The 14,831-nt window shown below is 39.7% G+C and overlaps 1 protein-coding gene across 2 annotated transcripts in view; it reads right to left on the bottom strand.

The window, feature by feature from the left end:
* glra3 (glycine receptor, alpha 3) overlaps positions 1-14,831 on the bottom strand; it is a 74,893-nt gene that overhangs the window by 8,056 nt on the left and 52,006 nt on the right. Inside the window, exons 8-11 of one of the 2 annotated variants that reach the window (XM_046048365.1) lie at positions 13,201-13,350; positions 4,526-4,654; positions 3,634-3,968; positions 1,592-1,618 (exon numbers count right to left, since the gene is read on the bottom strand). In XM_046048365.1, coding sequence (XP_045904321.1) covers positions 3,639-3,968; positions 4,526-4,654; positions 13,201-13,350 — 609 coding nt within the window. In that variant the 3' untranslated portion in view covers positions 1,592-1,618; positions 3,634-3,638. Of the gene's footprint in view, positions 1-1,591; positions 1,619-2,251; positions 3,969-4,525; positions 4,655-13,200; positions 13,351-14,831 lie in introns of those variants that run through there. The other variant, XM_046048364.1, reaches the window with a different exon arrangement.

Genomic DNA, 14,831 nt, shown 5'->3' with positions numbered 1-14,831 from the left:
ATATATATATATATATAATGTATATATATATATATATATATATATATATATATAATGTATATATATATGTCATATTACATACCTATGTTTTAACTTTTGGACTATTTTATTTTTTGGTTTCTCTTTCACTTGTTTATATATATGTATAAACAAGTGAACAGGCGTGGACATATAAATTTCAGTCATTAACTACAAGTAGAAAACTCAAACACACCCCTACAGGTGTTTTCAGTTTTTCTGGTTGATTAGACCTCTTTACTAGTTAATAAGGTGCTGTGCTGGGAATTACATGAGGTCACCACTGCTCATGTATTGATCAGAATGATAGTGGTGTAAAGTTGGGTGTACACTGAATGTTTCTTTGAAATCTTGCTTAATTCCAACTCACGGTCTGCGACGTAAAGCCAAGGATCACGATTTACTTTCACATTGTACAGTCCGACGGTCAAGCCACAACCTGAGTGCTCACACTGTGCACAAATAAAAAGGCCTTTCAATAAAGATTTGTTTGAAAGCTCAGAGGCAGATAGAAGTGCGTTTGTTAGCAATAATGCTAACAAGGCAAAAACGTTCTGCCTTGATCATCAGTGCCATCCTGTGTGTCAAAACGTCTAAAACAAAAAGAGGCACTGGTGTATATGGACTAGGTGGCTAGGAAGTGGACAGCGTGGCTTGTCCAGAGAGAACTGGGGCTAAGCTAGCTACGCTTTACTGTATAGGTTGTTAACTTGACAGCTAGCATTGTGTCGCGGTGGCACTTTCCGATGCTGTTCAGCACACCGCGCAGGCGCAGTGAGAACAAACGTACAGTGTATGTCCAGCTTAAGGTTTCTCACAGGTGTAACATAGCCTGCAGGGGAGATGTCAATCAAACAGTTTGTACTTGAACACAGTCCTGAGTAAGTGAAAACACCTGTGTGAGTGAACCGAGTGAACCATGGGACCACTTCCATGTGCTTTAAGGATCACAGGGTGCAGTAAATCATTTTAAAATATTGTTTTACTAGAGCTATATTATGGATTTTCATTTTTTTATAAATTAACAGCGAACTACGTAAACCTTAAATAACTGGCAGGCATTTTCGCATAGATTGTGAGTGTGTTTTTCTTCCAGACAGCCACTGATTTGTATTAATTTTACACTATGAAAATCATCATAAAACCTGTTTGAGACAGTTACATTGCTGCTGTGTGGTAATGAAGTCCAGACTTTTCACAACTGCAGTTTAAAATGCATTAACACACAAAATTAAGATAACTTTGACAAAAGTTAAAGCAATGATCCTCACTGTGATATCTCAGTCTCAAGTTCAAATCAAGTTGAGTTTCAAAAACATCAGTAATGAGCGCATGTGAATGCAAACACTAGTATGGGCCTTTAAAGTCTGGCTCTATGAGGCAAGGTCATGCACCATCTAAACTTTGCCATATAGAAAACATCACAGTTGACAGTCCAAGATTTGCTCTATATGACTAACTGGAAATACTGATCAGTTATTGGGCAAAACATTTTCATAAACTCCTGTTCAACCGGAGAATGTGTAAGGCTCTTGTGCAGCAGAGCACAAACAAACATTAGGCTCTTCCGTACCTCATGCAGATCCTGGATCAGAGCCAACTGTACAAAGGGAAACAATTCATGAGTGCTTTTCTTGTCACACAGCAGGGATTTTAAATGATCATACATCACTGTTGTTTTTGCACAAGTTCTGCATACTTTACATTACCATATTATTTTAGAATTAGAATGTGATTTTCCTTCCTTTAGGCAATGATAATTTTCCACTGATTTAATTAACTTTAAGTAAATCAACTTTTGGAAGCCTGAAGCAGTGACAACAGATGGCATGTCCCATGCAAGTTTCACAACTCAAAAGTTCATGTACTTCATACAGCCTGCTTTGAGAAGTTTGGCATGTAAATGTAATGCAAAATCATTTTGTATGGCATAGATTTAAAAAAACTCATGCCTGTCTTAGTAGAAAGAAAGCACATCATGAAATACTTCAGCAGAGCAACTTTGCAGATCCTTTCACAGTTTGAATGTGGAAATTTCTGCTTATGTTAACAGCTGACAGGAATAAATGTTAGAGCCAGGCTGTTTCCCAGAAAACACAATGAAATTCCAATGAAATAGTGTGTACTCTGCAGTCAACATTTTATAAACCAACAATCATTTGGAAACAGACTTAATCTGACTGCCTCACTATAAAATATAGTATACCAGTTTATTTCAGTTTGCAGACTGGCGTTTACTTTTATAGGTCACAAGACACTGTCCATCCATGACGCACCACATGCCCCTCTCAGTTTCCCCTCTCTAGTTTTTACTGCATCGGCATCCCACTAGACTACTTTCTACACTGGCACTCAACGTGTTAACATAATTTCAAGAAAATAAACAGTGATTAAGTCAACTTAAATGTTTTATCCAGCACTGGGTTTGCTCCAAATTTTCTGAGTAGGTCCAAACAGACTACAGTTCTGAGTTGAATTGTCTTTCATCTTTTGGATAAGAACTGTTTCCTCCTAAATGTCTAAATGCTAGAGTCAGAAGAAGCCTGTGTGTGAATGACTATAAGGATAAACTGGAAAGTACCACAGGAGACACAGCATCAGGAATCAGTGTAGTGATGTTACAGGAGGTTAGGATGCATGTCTCCCAATAATAATTTCATGCAATGAGAACATAGAATGAGGACGCAATTTAAAAAAAGAACTTTCATAACAAATATTGATAAACTAACATGGATTTTGGGATAAACCCTTTTCATTTTCATGAGCTCATGTCCTTTTCTCTACCATCAGTGCCATGTTCACTGAAATGTGTGTGTGTTTGGAAGTCTCCTTCGTCGTAGACTCATGATTATAGTGGCAATCTCCACCAATTACACTACAAATGATAGTACTTGAAATGAAGCACTTCCACACAGCTTCTATGATTCTCGTGTCTGGGAGATTTAACCGGGTATTTTGTGTGTAATAATGCTGGTTTAAAGCACTCTTTTGGTATGAAACTGTCACATTGATCTTTAATTAGTTTCCTTGCCACAATATGTGAATTCCAGGGCACCGTCTAATTTTTTACTTCCCGATTGTCAGATTTTGTTCCATTCCTCAGCAGAATGAAGATGCAATAGATTTGCAGTCAGATGGATCAGTCACTAGTGGAAAATAATTTTAAACTTGTACATTTATAATGGCTTTAGGACTTTTAGGAAATATCCGTGTGCTGGATATGTTTATGTATACTATTCCAGCCTCTTTGAAATAAGAGACTGTCCATACATGTAAATAATAAACTCTGTTTTCAGACACTGTAAGATTTTAGAGAGAACCCTGCTGTATAATTTAGGAAAAATTATCCCATCATTCTCCTGTATACAGAGATCATACTTGCTACCTTTGGTGTGTCTGTACTTTGTAAGAACTGATATGAGGATATGCCTTCAGAAACAGAATATTTTGCAAAGTGAGGTCACCCTGAATGGTTCTCAAGGTCTGGGTACGGTCAGCGTTAACGGAAAAGGGAAATACAGGTAGTAGGGTACAAGGGTACTGCTATTCAAAAGCTGAAGTACTCAGATAGAAGCCAATCAGCACATACTGTATATGAATAACCTTTGCTCTTACTTCCTCTATTGCTTAAGTACATCTTCATGTCGAAGTATCTTATAAAGAACCCAGTAGAATATATTGAAGAAGAGAAAGGCCAGAGGGAAGCCGGCCCTCGACACAGTGTCAATCTTTTTGGCTCTGTCAATAAATAACTTCCTCATCTCTTCAACGCTTTTACCCCCTCCACCTGCTGCCGCTCCAGGTGGATTCGGGGTAGTGTTTGCTGCGGCTCCTGAGGTGTTCAGTACAGCAACAGTATTGTTGGCGCTGGCCTTTGAGTCCTTGCTGTTGCTGGGAGTGGAGGTCACAGCAGCTGAGGAAGTCAGTCTGCTCTCATGTACTTTCCCTTCCTGTTGGAGAGACAAAGAGGACGAGGGGGGGATTATGGATCAGATAATAGTGCTTATGTATTATTCTCTTCACAGACTGTATGTGCCACTGATGGGCCCTGAGTGTGGGTTAAATCAGGGTTAAGTCTATATTCAATGTTTGCTTTGGATTATACCGGTTAGTACAGAAATGATAACGAATGAGTCATATATTCTGTGTCATACTTTTTGCCATGTTGTGGAACCACTTAAAGTGAACTTTTGTGCACGTAGTTCTTTTGCAAATTTGCTATAGCGGGATTTAACAAAAAAAATCTGGCAGAGTGGTGTTTCTATCTCTTCTTTCAATTTTATTGATAAACTTTGCCGTGTCTCTTACAACTCTCAATGTTGAAAACTGCTACATGCATATTATCATGATGGAGATGATTAATGATCATGATAATCATGGCTCAGTGCCCCTGTCCATGTCTTTGCTAAATCCTGCAGAGAGGGGAGGACTTACAACAACACACTAGTTGGATCATGCAAGTGTGACATGCACAAATACATGCAAACATGCACAGACACACCATTACCCTGTGGTCGCTGCCGTAGATGTTGGTCATAGATCCATAAAGAGTTTCTGTTGGTTTGAGGCCGTTGTCAATGTTAACACGACGAAGGGAATCAGCTAGCTCCTCTGGATCAACTGCAGCTCCACTGTTCTATCAGTCGACAGCATGCACACCAGTAATCAACAGACGGAAAACAAAAGGAAAAAAAAAAACAAATAGCATCCAAAAACAGGGTTGGGACACTGATTCATTCAGTCCACCTATGTGTTAATTGTTTTAATGATAATGCTGTCAATGATATTTTGTTTGGGTTGGTCTAAATTCTGAACAACTCAGTTAACTTTATAGAACAACTGACAAATAATATAAACTAATCAATGCTGAAATCATGGACTTCAGTTTGAAAACTTTGTCCTGAGTTGGACTCAAATGAATCCAGTGTTATTGTCTTTATAAACATCACTCTAGCTGAGTGAATGGGGGGGCAGATGGTGTGGCTGGCCCGGGCCCACAGTTCCCTCCAGTTATTAAGGTCTGACTGACTGAATCTGCCTGACTGAACATGCAGTTATGTAGTTTGGCTGAATATATTGAATAAAGTTTGTGTCTTGATTGTGGTAAAAAAGAAAAAGTCAGACTTTTGCAGAGACAAGCCCCCACCATTGCCAAGAGTTTCTTCTCTCGTGTAGCAAACAGCACCAGCGTGGACACTGTGGCCTGTTTTGTTGATTCCACCCTCTTACCTCCTTAAATGGGCCCCTTGCACTCTTAATTGTTTGGGGGGGGATTTTGCTTTCACAAAACAAACCCTGGTGTGTTTGCTTAGTTAGTTTGATCCTTTTGGGCTGATGTGAAAGCTGTCAATCGAACTCTGGTGGAACCAGAATAACAACCAGAACAGGGGGGTCTCAGGTGCAGTTTGCTTGTGATGTGATATAAATATTGATGCCACTTAAACTCTTATTCCCTAAAAATGGCACCCACGTGTTAGGCGTAGTAGTTTTGGCAATTTTGCTTTCCAGCACAATTTTGGGCCAATATCAACATTTTTCATTCCACTCTAAAGTCTCTACATTCAGCACCACATGTCTGCCACAGGAGTAGACATGCAGCTGTTCTTACAAACAAGTGCACTGAGGAATGAATTTATTCTTCAAATTTAGCTAAAGCAATATCAGATTTTGGTATTGATAACTACCACTTTAAACCCTTTATCAGTACCCTAAGAACTTGCTACTCATGCTATTCAAGTTGAACCTAATCTGTAGGAATTGTAAGAATTTCATTTCAGCATAATCAGTGCAATCTAGTCAAGCTGACAGAATTTGTGGAAAACACCGTTGTGTACGTAGCTATTATTGCGACGTGTTCCAGGCTGAATCATTTTCAATTTCATCATCATTCAATTCATTTTCACTTTTAGAGACCATCCTCTGACTGTCCTGAATGTCAGTTAGTGTGTGTTAAAAGTTTGGTAAGCACTTACTCTTGTAAACCTACTTTGCCTTTACTGGCCCCAGTGTGGTATTCTCACTAGAGCCACTGGATTGCTCTGTTAGGCTAGTGTACTACACGTTACATTATAGTAACATTCAGTCTGTACTTCCACCGGCAAACCAGCATTTCAGAGAAAAGCAACCCTAGAAATGGAGCTACCTGTCTTCCCATCTCTCTGAAACAGACATTGAGGAGATACGTAGTTTATCCTCCCTGAGATATCCTGCCCCGTGTTCTTTTCAGCCACTGATTAACAACACAGATGAACTCAATATCCTCTCAGGTATTCTGCAGGGTTCTATTATTGGACCTTTATTGTTTTGTCTGTACATACTACAATTATCTGTGATCATGGAGTGAATTTTCACTTTTATGCAGACGACACACAGCTATATTTATCTGCTGCACCTGACAACCCCAATGCTCTCAACCAAATAGTGGAATGCACATTTGAATGTCCATCATACACTGGATGAGTCAAAATTTTCTAAAACTAAATGGGGACAAGACAGAGTTCTTGCACTTTGAACTACCTTGTTGTTGAAATGTGCTATACAAATAAACTTGCTTTGTCTATGTGACGAAGTGGGTTTACTCACCACTTGTCCCATATAGGCCATGACTTTCTAGTTTATACATACATGTTTATGTTTTTTGGTAACTTGCCATAGCTTGTGTAAAACTGCACCACTTACTATTCCGGGTTGTTTGTGTTTGTATTATGTTACAGGCGAGTGCAAAGCATATGATAAGTTAGAGTAAACACATAGTCATAAGTTAGTTTCAGCTCAATTTTATTAGGTTGCAAGTTTAAACTTGGTTTAATTGTTTTCCTGTGTTAATACTTACAATTGTTTGTTCCTTTGTTCAGTTCCACCATGCAGGATAATTATTTGGGGAGGGGCCGGCCTAAGTATTTCCTGTTTTATAGGAATAGGGTGGTCATGGATGACATCACCGGGCCAAACCAAGTAGAGGGTTTTCTTTCTTTATAGGAATGTTTTTCTTTTGGTTGTTTTTGAGTATTATGAATAAATGTGTGAATAACCCTGACCTGTTTTTTAGGCAGTGGGAGCAGAGTGAACTGATAACGAAGTTCCAAACATTAAGAGATTTCTAGATATAGATGTTGTGGAGTAGATCAACCTGCATCAGAATGGGATGGGCTGAAGCAGTTGGGTGTGAATTGACCACCCTATATAAATAGGGGGAAAAAAAGGTGGTGAGGGTGTGTGCCGCTGTGAACACGTGCCTCGTGTTAGTGTTGCTATAAGTTTGATGCGTTATTTTTCTTTTGTTATTTTGGATTGAATTATCCATGTACTGCCGACCATGGTCAATAAAATAATCACTTCTGTAAACATATGATGTTGGAGTCTGCCTACCTACCACCTTCCTAGCCACTCTGGCCAGGCTACACCACAGTCTAGTTGGCTCTAAGACAAAAAACTGATTATTTCGAATATATTGCAATGTCTGGCTGTGCAGGAAAAGACTTATTGACTCTGAGTTGGATTTTAAATCACATTTTAACATTGTTACAAAGGTCGCAAACATTGCCAGAGTTAGATGCTTTTGTTTTTTCACTATTGTAATACACTATTTACTTGTATACCCAAACAATATATTAATAGGCTACAACTAATTCAAAAAAGAGTTTTAACTCAAACCGTAATGAGAGAACACATCACTCCAGTTTAAGCTTCTCTCCACTGTAGCATTTAGAATTGATTTTAAGCTCATTTTCAGGTCCAAAATCCTATTTAAAGGGTTGTACCAGAACAGGTTTACATGGTTTAATTTTTTTCATACTGCACATTGTTGCAGCTCCTCTTTTCACCCTGTGTTGAACAATAATGAGAAAATAAGAATAATTTCTATAGCGCCTTTCACGAGACCCAAGGACGCTTTACACATAATTGCAGAGACAGAGCAACAAAAAGTCATTCAGGGTTGAATGCCTTTGTGAAGAGGTTGGTTTTTAGGAGTTTTTTGAAGGTGTCCAGAGAGGGAGCATTTCGGATCTCTGTGGGGATGGAGTTCCAGAAGGTGGGGGCTGCGACGCCGAAGGCTCTGTCCCCAAAAGTCCGCAGTCTGGTGTGGGGGACAGAGAGCAGGCCCTTGTCGGTGGACCGCAGGTTCCGTGAGGGGGAGTAGGGGTGGAGAAGGTCCAGTAGGTACTGGGGGGCAGTGGCATGGAGAGATTTATAGGTGAGGAGTAGGATTTTGTAGGTGATGCGGAATTTGACCGGGAGCCAGTGAAGCTGAATGAGTATTGGGGTGATGTGCTGCCACGACCTAGTGTGAGTGAGAACCCGGGCAGCAGAGTTCTGGACATATTGCAGCCTGTCCAGGACCTTGCTGGGTACCCCATACAGGACACCATTACAGTAGTCCAGGTGGGAGGTGATGAAGGCATGGATCTCTGCCACAGAGTCTAAGAGTGATGGTCGAAGTCTGGAGATTTTTTTGAGGTGGTAGAAGGAGGATTTGGTAATAAAACGCTTCGTTTTAGCTCTGGAGTGATGCATCTTGTCTCTAAATGATCTTTGTTGGGAGTTGCACATACTCAGTTTCTAGTTGAGGACTACTAGCCAATCAGAAGCAGAGTAGGGCAGGTCCTGAAAAGCTAGTAAACACAGCTTAATTTCAGCTGTATATGTTGGCAACATGGACTGGAGCAAGAGTTTCAGAACAAAAGTATCTTTCATCCATAAAGTTTTAACTGAGCTCTGTCTCTACATCACAGGAACAACTTTATGTCCACTGACTGCCTGGAGGGTAGCTAGTGTTTGGAAGGGAGAGGAGAGCTGTGTGCTGCTACTTAGTGTAACTAATTACTTTTCTAAAACAGTAATTAGTTACACTACTAATTACCCCCTTCCACTGTCATTCTGTAGGAAACACTGGAAAGTAACTAGTAATGTAACGAGTAACGTAAGTAATAAGTAATAATATTACTTTTTTAAGGAGTAATAAGTAGGTAGTAATATTACAATTTCTGAGTAACTTGCCCAAAACTGGTTGTAAAGCAATTTGCAGCTGCATTTTATATATGAAAGGTGCTATACAAATAAAGATTATTATTATTATACACATTCATCAATGCTCATGCCTCCCAAGGGGAGTCTAGAACATTTCAGTACAGCCTCCTCTCTGCACTCCCACGAGAGTCGTGATGACAGCTGTTCAGCCCCTGCCTCTCAGCCAGAGAGAACTGAAGGATGTGATTACTAGAAATGAGCTCACACTCTCCCCGCCCTGAAGTGCTTGAGTTTATAGCTAAAGATATTGAACGTTTTGATCCAGACAACTGCAATCATCACATCGATGATTACTTAAGGGAATTAGATCACAGCCTAAGGTCAGCTCAAAGAGAGAAAGTTGAGTGGAAAAATTCTCTTCTACTGCTGACGAGATCACAGCAACAGTTGCAGCCCTCAAAATTAAACATTACCAACCAATCCAAGAGATTACTACAAACCCTTGAGGCATATGTACGTAAAGGCAGCTATGACAGCAGCAAGGCATAGCTTAGTTGTCAATTATCATGTAATCAACAAACACAATCCCAGTAGTTGCAGTTGCTAGCACTTTTTTCTCGTCTATTCCATAGAAACATATATAATGTATTGTCAGTGTTAGATTTTAGTAAACATGGTTTTGTAAGACTGTGGTGGGTGGACCTCAGACCCTGTAGGGAGGCCAGGGGCATGCTCCCCCCTCAAGAAAATTTTAGGAAATTTAACAGTTCAAAATTAATTGCAACCATCTGGTGCACTGAGAGCAAAATTAAGAGGCTAAATCTATGAAGGACGTTGTGTTCTTTTAAACATTGTTGTGCTCTAGGAAACAGTTTAATCATAAACACATTGAGGATTTTCCATTGGTTTCTGGAGGGCTTAGGGGCTGTGGTGGGTGGTTTGACTCAAAAATTAGCATTTTCACATTGTTGACTATTTTCATTACAATATTAAAAACAGGCTGCAGGTTTTTTTTGCAAGACAAAAAGTGACAATAATGTTCACTCATGGACGTTGTTAGGCCTATTTTAGGGGGACTGACGCCGAGCACGAACTGTGCGAGGTCACTATTGAAACTGAAGGGATTTTTTTTTTCTTCTGCAAAGTAAGCTCATTTTTGGCGGCCTAAACATGCTCGAAAACTCACCAAACTTTGCACACGTCAGAAGTGAGAAAAATTAAGTATTTTAGGGGTCTTGCACATGGGCGTGGCAAAATGGCTCGCTAGTGCCACCTACAAAATTAGACATTTTTTTTGGGTACTTGTATCATATCAAGACACACCAAAAAGATTCAAGGACCCGTACCCTTAACGCAACAGGAAGTCCGCCATTTTGATTTGAAAGTGCAATTTTAACCTATTTTATACCATTTACAGGATGCATACTTTAACGAACTCCTCCTAGAAAATGAATCCGACCGACTTCAAATTTTTGCTGTTTGCTCTAAACCCATTGACGATTAAAAGTTGTACAAACTGTGAGTTTTCTTGGAACGGCGTGTCCGTAGCGTGGCGTCGAAAATCAATGATTCGCCACAAAAAAGGAAGTTGTTATAACTTCAGTGTACATGGTCACATCTGTACCAAATTTGACATGGATAAAAAGTCCTGCCCTGAACACACCCATATGCCAACATTCATGCAAAAGCATAGCGCCACCTGCTGGCAACAGAAAATGACACGTTTTACGCTATGATGGAGTACTCCTAGCAGAAAACCCTTAACACATTGACAAAGCCATGTGGTGGTACTTTGTAACCTATTAAAGTTTTTTAAAAGTTTTTGGTTAACGGCATGGCGAAGGCTTCGCCGTGACACAGGAAGTTTTACATGATCAAATCTGTATCAAATTTTACACGTTCGATAAGAGTCCCGCCCTGAACACATGTACATGCCGACATTCACCCACAGTCATAGCGCCACCTGCTGGCAACAGGAAGTGACCTTTAACGAAACAGCCCCTGCCGCACGTTTCACCTACATGTATGAAATTTCTGTGGCGCATGTATCATGTCCAGACGTACCAAAAAAACCTCTCGGAGCAATTGGTTAAACCCAACAGGAAGTCTGACATTTTGGATTTAATGGTCATTTTTGGAGATTTACAGACTTTATACTTTAACAAACACCTCCTAGGGATTTAGTTCTATCGACTTCAAATTTTCACTGTGCTGTCTAAACCCACTGACGATTAAAAGTTGTTTGTTTATTATATATATATATATATATATATATATATATATATATATATATATATATATATATATATATATATATATATATATATATATATATATATAAAGTTGTTGGTTATTACCAGTCGACCAGTTTGCCTGTGGCGTGCTGTCGTAAAACGATGATTTGCCATGAAACAGGAAGTTGTTGTAACTTCAGTCTACACACTCACATCTGCACCAAACTTTACATGTTTGATAAGAGTCCCGCCCTGAACACATCTATAAGCCAAAATTCACCTGTAGTCACAGCGCAGCCGGCTGGCAACAGGAAGTGACTACGTTTATGCTGTGATTAACCCCTTCTTGCAGGTTGGCTATTTTCTACACATTGATGATGTAAAGCGCGTGAGTTTTCCTTCCACAGCGTATCTTTGGCTGTGCGTCATACCTTGACGCGTCACACGTGCGTTTTTTTAATTTATTTATTTATTTATTTTTTACAGTGCAGACATGTATTCAACGAAGAGAAGCAAGAGTATTAATAAATACTATAGAATAATACAAATATGATTTGTATTTACAGGCTTAAAATAATCGTTCTGTTTTTTCCTCTGCTTCACAATTTAAATCCCTACTGTGGTTGGGCACTAGGACCCTGAGGGAGCCCCCCCCCCCCCCCCCCCCCCCACACACACACAGCGAAGGAAGATTGATTCAGTCTAGTGAGTGATACAGAGTGAAAGTGTAAGTTGTTGTTAGTGACTGTTACTTGCTGAACCTAAGCTACTTTTATTTGAGGTAAAGGGGATATTTTAGTTGGCCCTGGAAAACACTAGTAGCCTATTTCACAACAATATCAGTCCCCACAGAATGTTGTTTTTAGTGAAAACTAAATGTCCCTGTTAATGCTGTTGCACTGGTTGCACTATATTCTTCCATTCATTGACCAGATGGATATTGCAGATATTTTAGGAGAGAGAGAAGCAGGAGATTGGCAGGGCAGCTGAATATAAGGAACAAAAAAGACCTACTGAGTATGGGGTGGTCCAGGTTTAGGGACACACAATGCATTTGCACAAGTAATATCTGAGTTTAATCACAAGTAGGTAGAGAACAATCTGGTAAAAGCTAGTGGGCAAAACAGGGTGCAGATGGAGAAGCTAATGGCAGGTCTAGTATGGCCAAAGCAGCACATTACATTTTAGGTGACTTGTTGATATCATTAAGGTCTTTAGTGAGGCTTAACCTTTTCTACCTATTTCTATTAAAAATATATATTTTTTAAATCAGCAAGTAATTTTATCTGCATCTGGGTACTATATATATATTTTACCTTCTAATTTATTTCACAACAATTCAAACAGAGCAGATGGACAGTCTTTGTCATATATCAATAATCTAAGTATTCTGTATATTAATGAAAAACTTTTCAATTCTGTTTAAAACTTACTATTTTACTGAGTTGCCTCTCTAAGACAGAAACAAACAAATTCAAATAAAAGGAAATACTGTTTGTGAATGTGACTGAATGCTGAGTTGATCCTTTCACAACACACAGAGATCATCAATCATGCACTGACAGCAGACTCATCCTCTGTTACAGAAATAACATAACTGTGATCTAAAGAATCAGAAAATCACATAAATGATGTTCCAGCCATGCTGTATCATGCACTACTACAGTGGGGGCATTTCAGGAGACTCACACATGCACAGTCAGGTGCAATGACACTTTATATCTACTGTTACACATCAGGAATGTCTTTTTCAACATTACTCTCTAATATCATGATTGTCTTTTTTCCAGTGGTTAGCAAACTGCAATAGCAACATGTCACCATAAGGTGGCAGCCTTAAACCAGTCCAAAAGTCTGTGTGTAGACAGTATGTGCATGTGTGTGCGTGCAGGTATTGATAGTATGTATAGGTGTAAAAGTTTAATTTAAAGGTGTAGTTGTTTTTTCGCCCTCTGAATGATGGAGTAGGACTTTTGTGTACCTTGGTCTTGTCCTTGTGATGCCGTCTGAATCGCAGTAGCTCTTTATGTTGCCTTGACACAAAGTTGACAGCAGCATACTCCAACAGTGCAGAGAAGACGAAGAGAAGACACACTGCCATCCAGATGTCTATGGCTTTGACATAAGAGACCTGTAAACACACACACACACACACACACACACACACACTTCATTGTGTCAATCTGTGGACTTTTTTCTGTCTTGTGTAAACTTGGTATAGATGATCCTGCAATGCAAATGAGAGATTCAAGGTATATGACTGACTTTATTTTATTTCACGTTCAGGAGTGTGTTGGGGGGGTGGGGGGGTGGTGGTGGAGGGGTCGACTTGCTAGCAGAGATGCAACTGCAAAAGTCTGCACCGTTATCTTAACACTTCCAGTAACTGTGGCTTCTGCTGCACAATCTTTTTCCAAACTAAAACTTATTAAATCTTACCTGACGAGCTCAGTGGGACAGACCCGTTTATCTGGATTACCACAAACTATCAATCAGAACGCCCGTGCCTGCCAGCTGGATTCAAAGGGTTTAATAAATGATATTGCAGAGCGAAAAGCTCACAGAGTACGCCTGTAATGTAAGTAGAAGGTATTTACTGTTTATTTGACTAATAATCAATCTAGACTACACACTTGTGTTTTTTATAATGCCTATGCTTAGACAAGAAACAACAACAAGGTCAATGGTGCACTGTCACTGATCATCATTTGTTTTATATGTGTGTCATTGTGCGATGATACTAATAGGATCATGTTTTCACATGTGTGAAGGCGTGCTGTCACCGGTAATGTTTTTTTTCGTTTTAAAGGTGCGGGCTTTCAGTTATGTAATCCTCTGCTGACATGTTATGTTACTCTGATTGTTGCAAGACCATCTTGCATTGAAGCGATGAAACTGTAATGTTTGTGATTAAAGTAGATATGAGCAGTGGAGACTGAAAACGTTAAAGGAATGCGATTCTGACGTGTGTGTGTGTGTGTGTGTGTGTGTGTGTGTGTGTGTGTGTGTGTGTGTGTGTGTGTGTGTGTGTGTGTGTGTGTGTGTGTGTGTGTGTGTGTATTTCATGCCATCCCTGCACAAGTAAGCGCCCACCTGTGCCACCCTAGTTAAAAAATGTCTGGACACGCCACTGCTAACAATGGTCTACATTATAATAGGGTTCCAGCAGCTGCCCGTGGCTGTGGCCACTGATGCTGGTGGTGTCAAAATTACTTATCCTCATTCCTGAACTAATGACTTATTCAGACATGTGTAACATACTGGAGTGCAAAGTTCTGTTAAGCGCTAGAAACATGAGAAACCTCCTAACCTATAAACATGCCCACACAGCCTCAGCCATGTTGCTGAGGTGTGTGTGTGTAGAGTATGTGTGAGGGAGATGGAGGTTTTAATAAGGGTTATGTAACAAAGGGCTCCATGTCGGATTTTTTCTCATGCATACAAGATACCAGAACAAGACTAAGGGGCTGTTTCTCACACACGCTCTAGCAGATGCATGATGTGTGGAATAAACACATACTTGTGCTTACCCATGCAAAACATCCACTAATAAAAATGGAGGAAATAAAGAGGCTTTTTAGGTCTCTAGAGAGAACACATTAGCTTTGCCAC

The sequence above is a fragment of the Micropterus dolomieu genome, linkage group LG04 (assembly GCF_021292245.1).
Source record: "Micropterus dolomieu isolate WLL.071019.BEF.003 ecotype Adirondacks linkage group LG04, ASM2129224v1, whole genome shotgun sequence".
Lineage (NCBI taxonomy): Eukaryota > Metazoa > Chordata > Actinopteri > Centrarchiformes > Centrarchidae > Micropterus > Micropterus dolomieu.
Note: the sequence above shows the minus strand (reverse complement) of the source record. Positions and strands in the feature narration are given on the sequence as shown.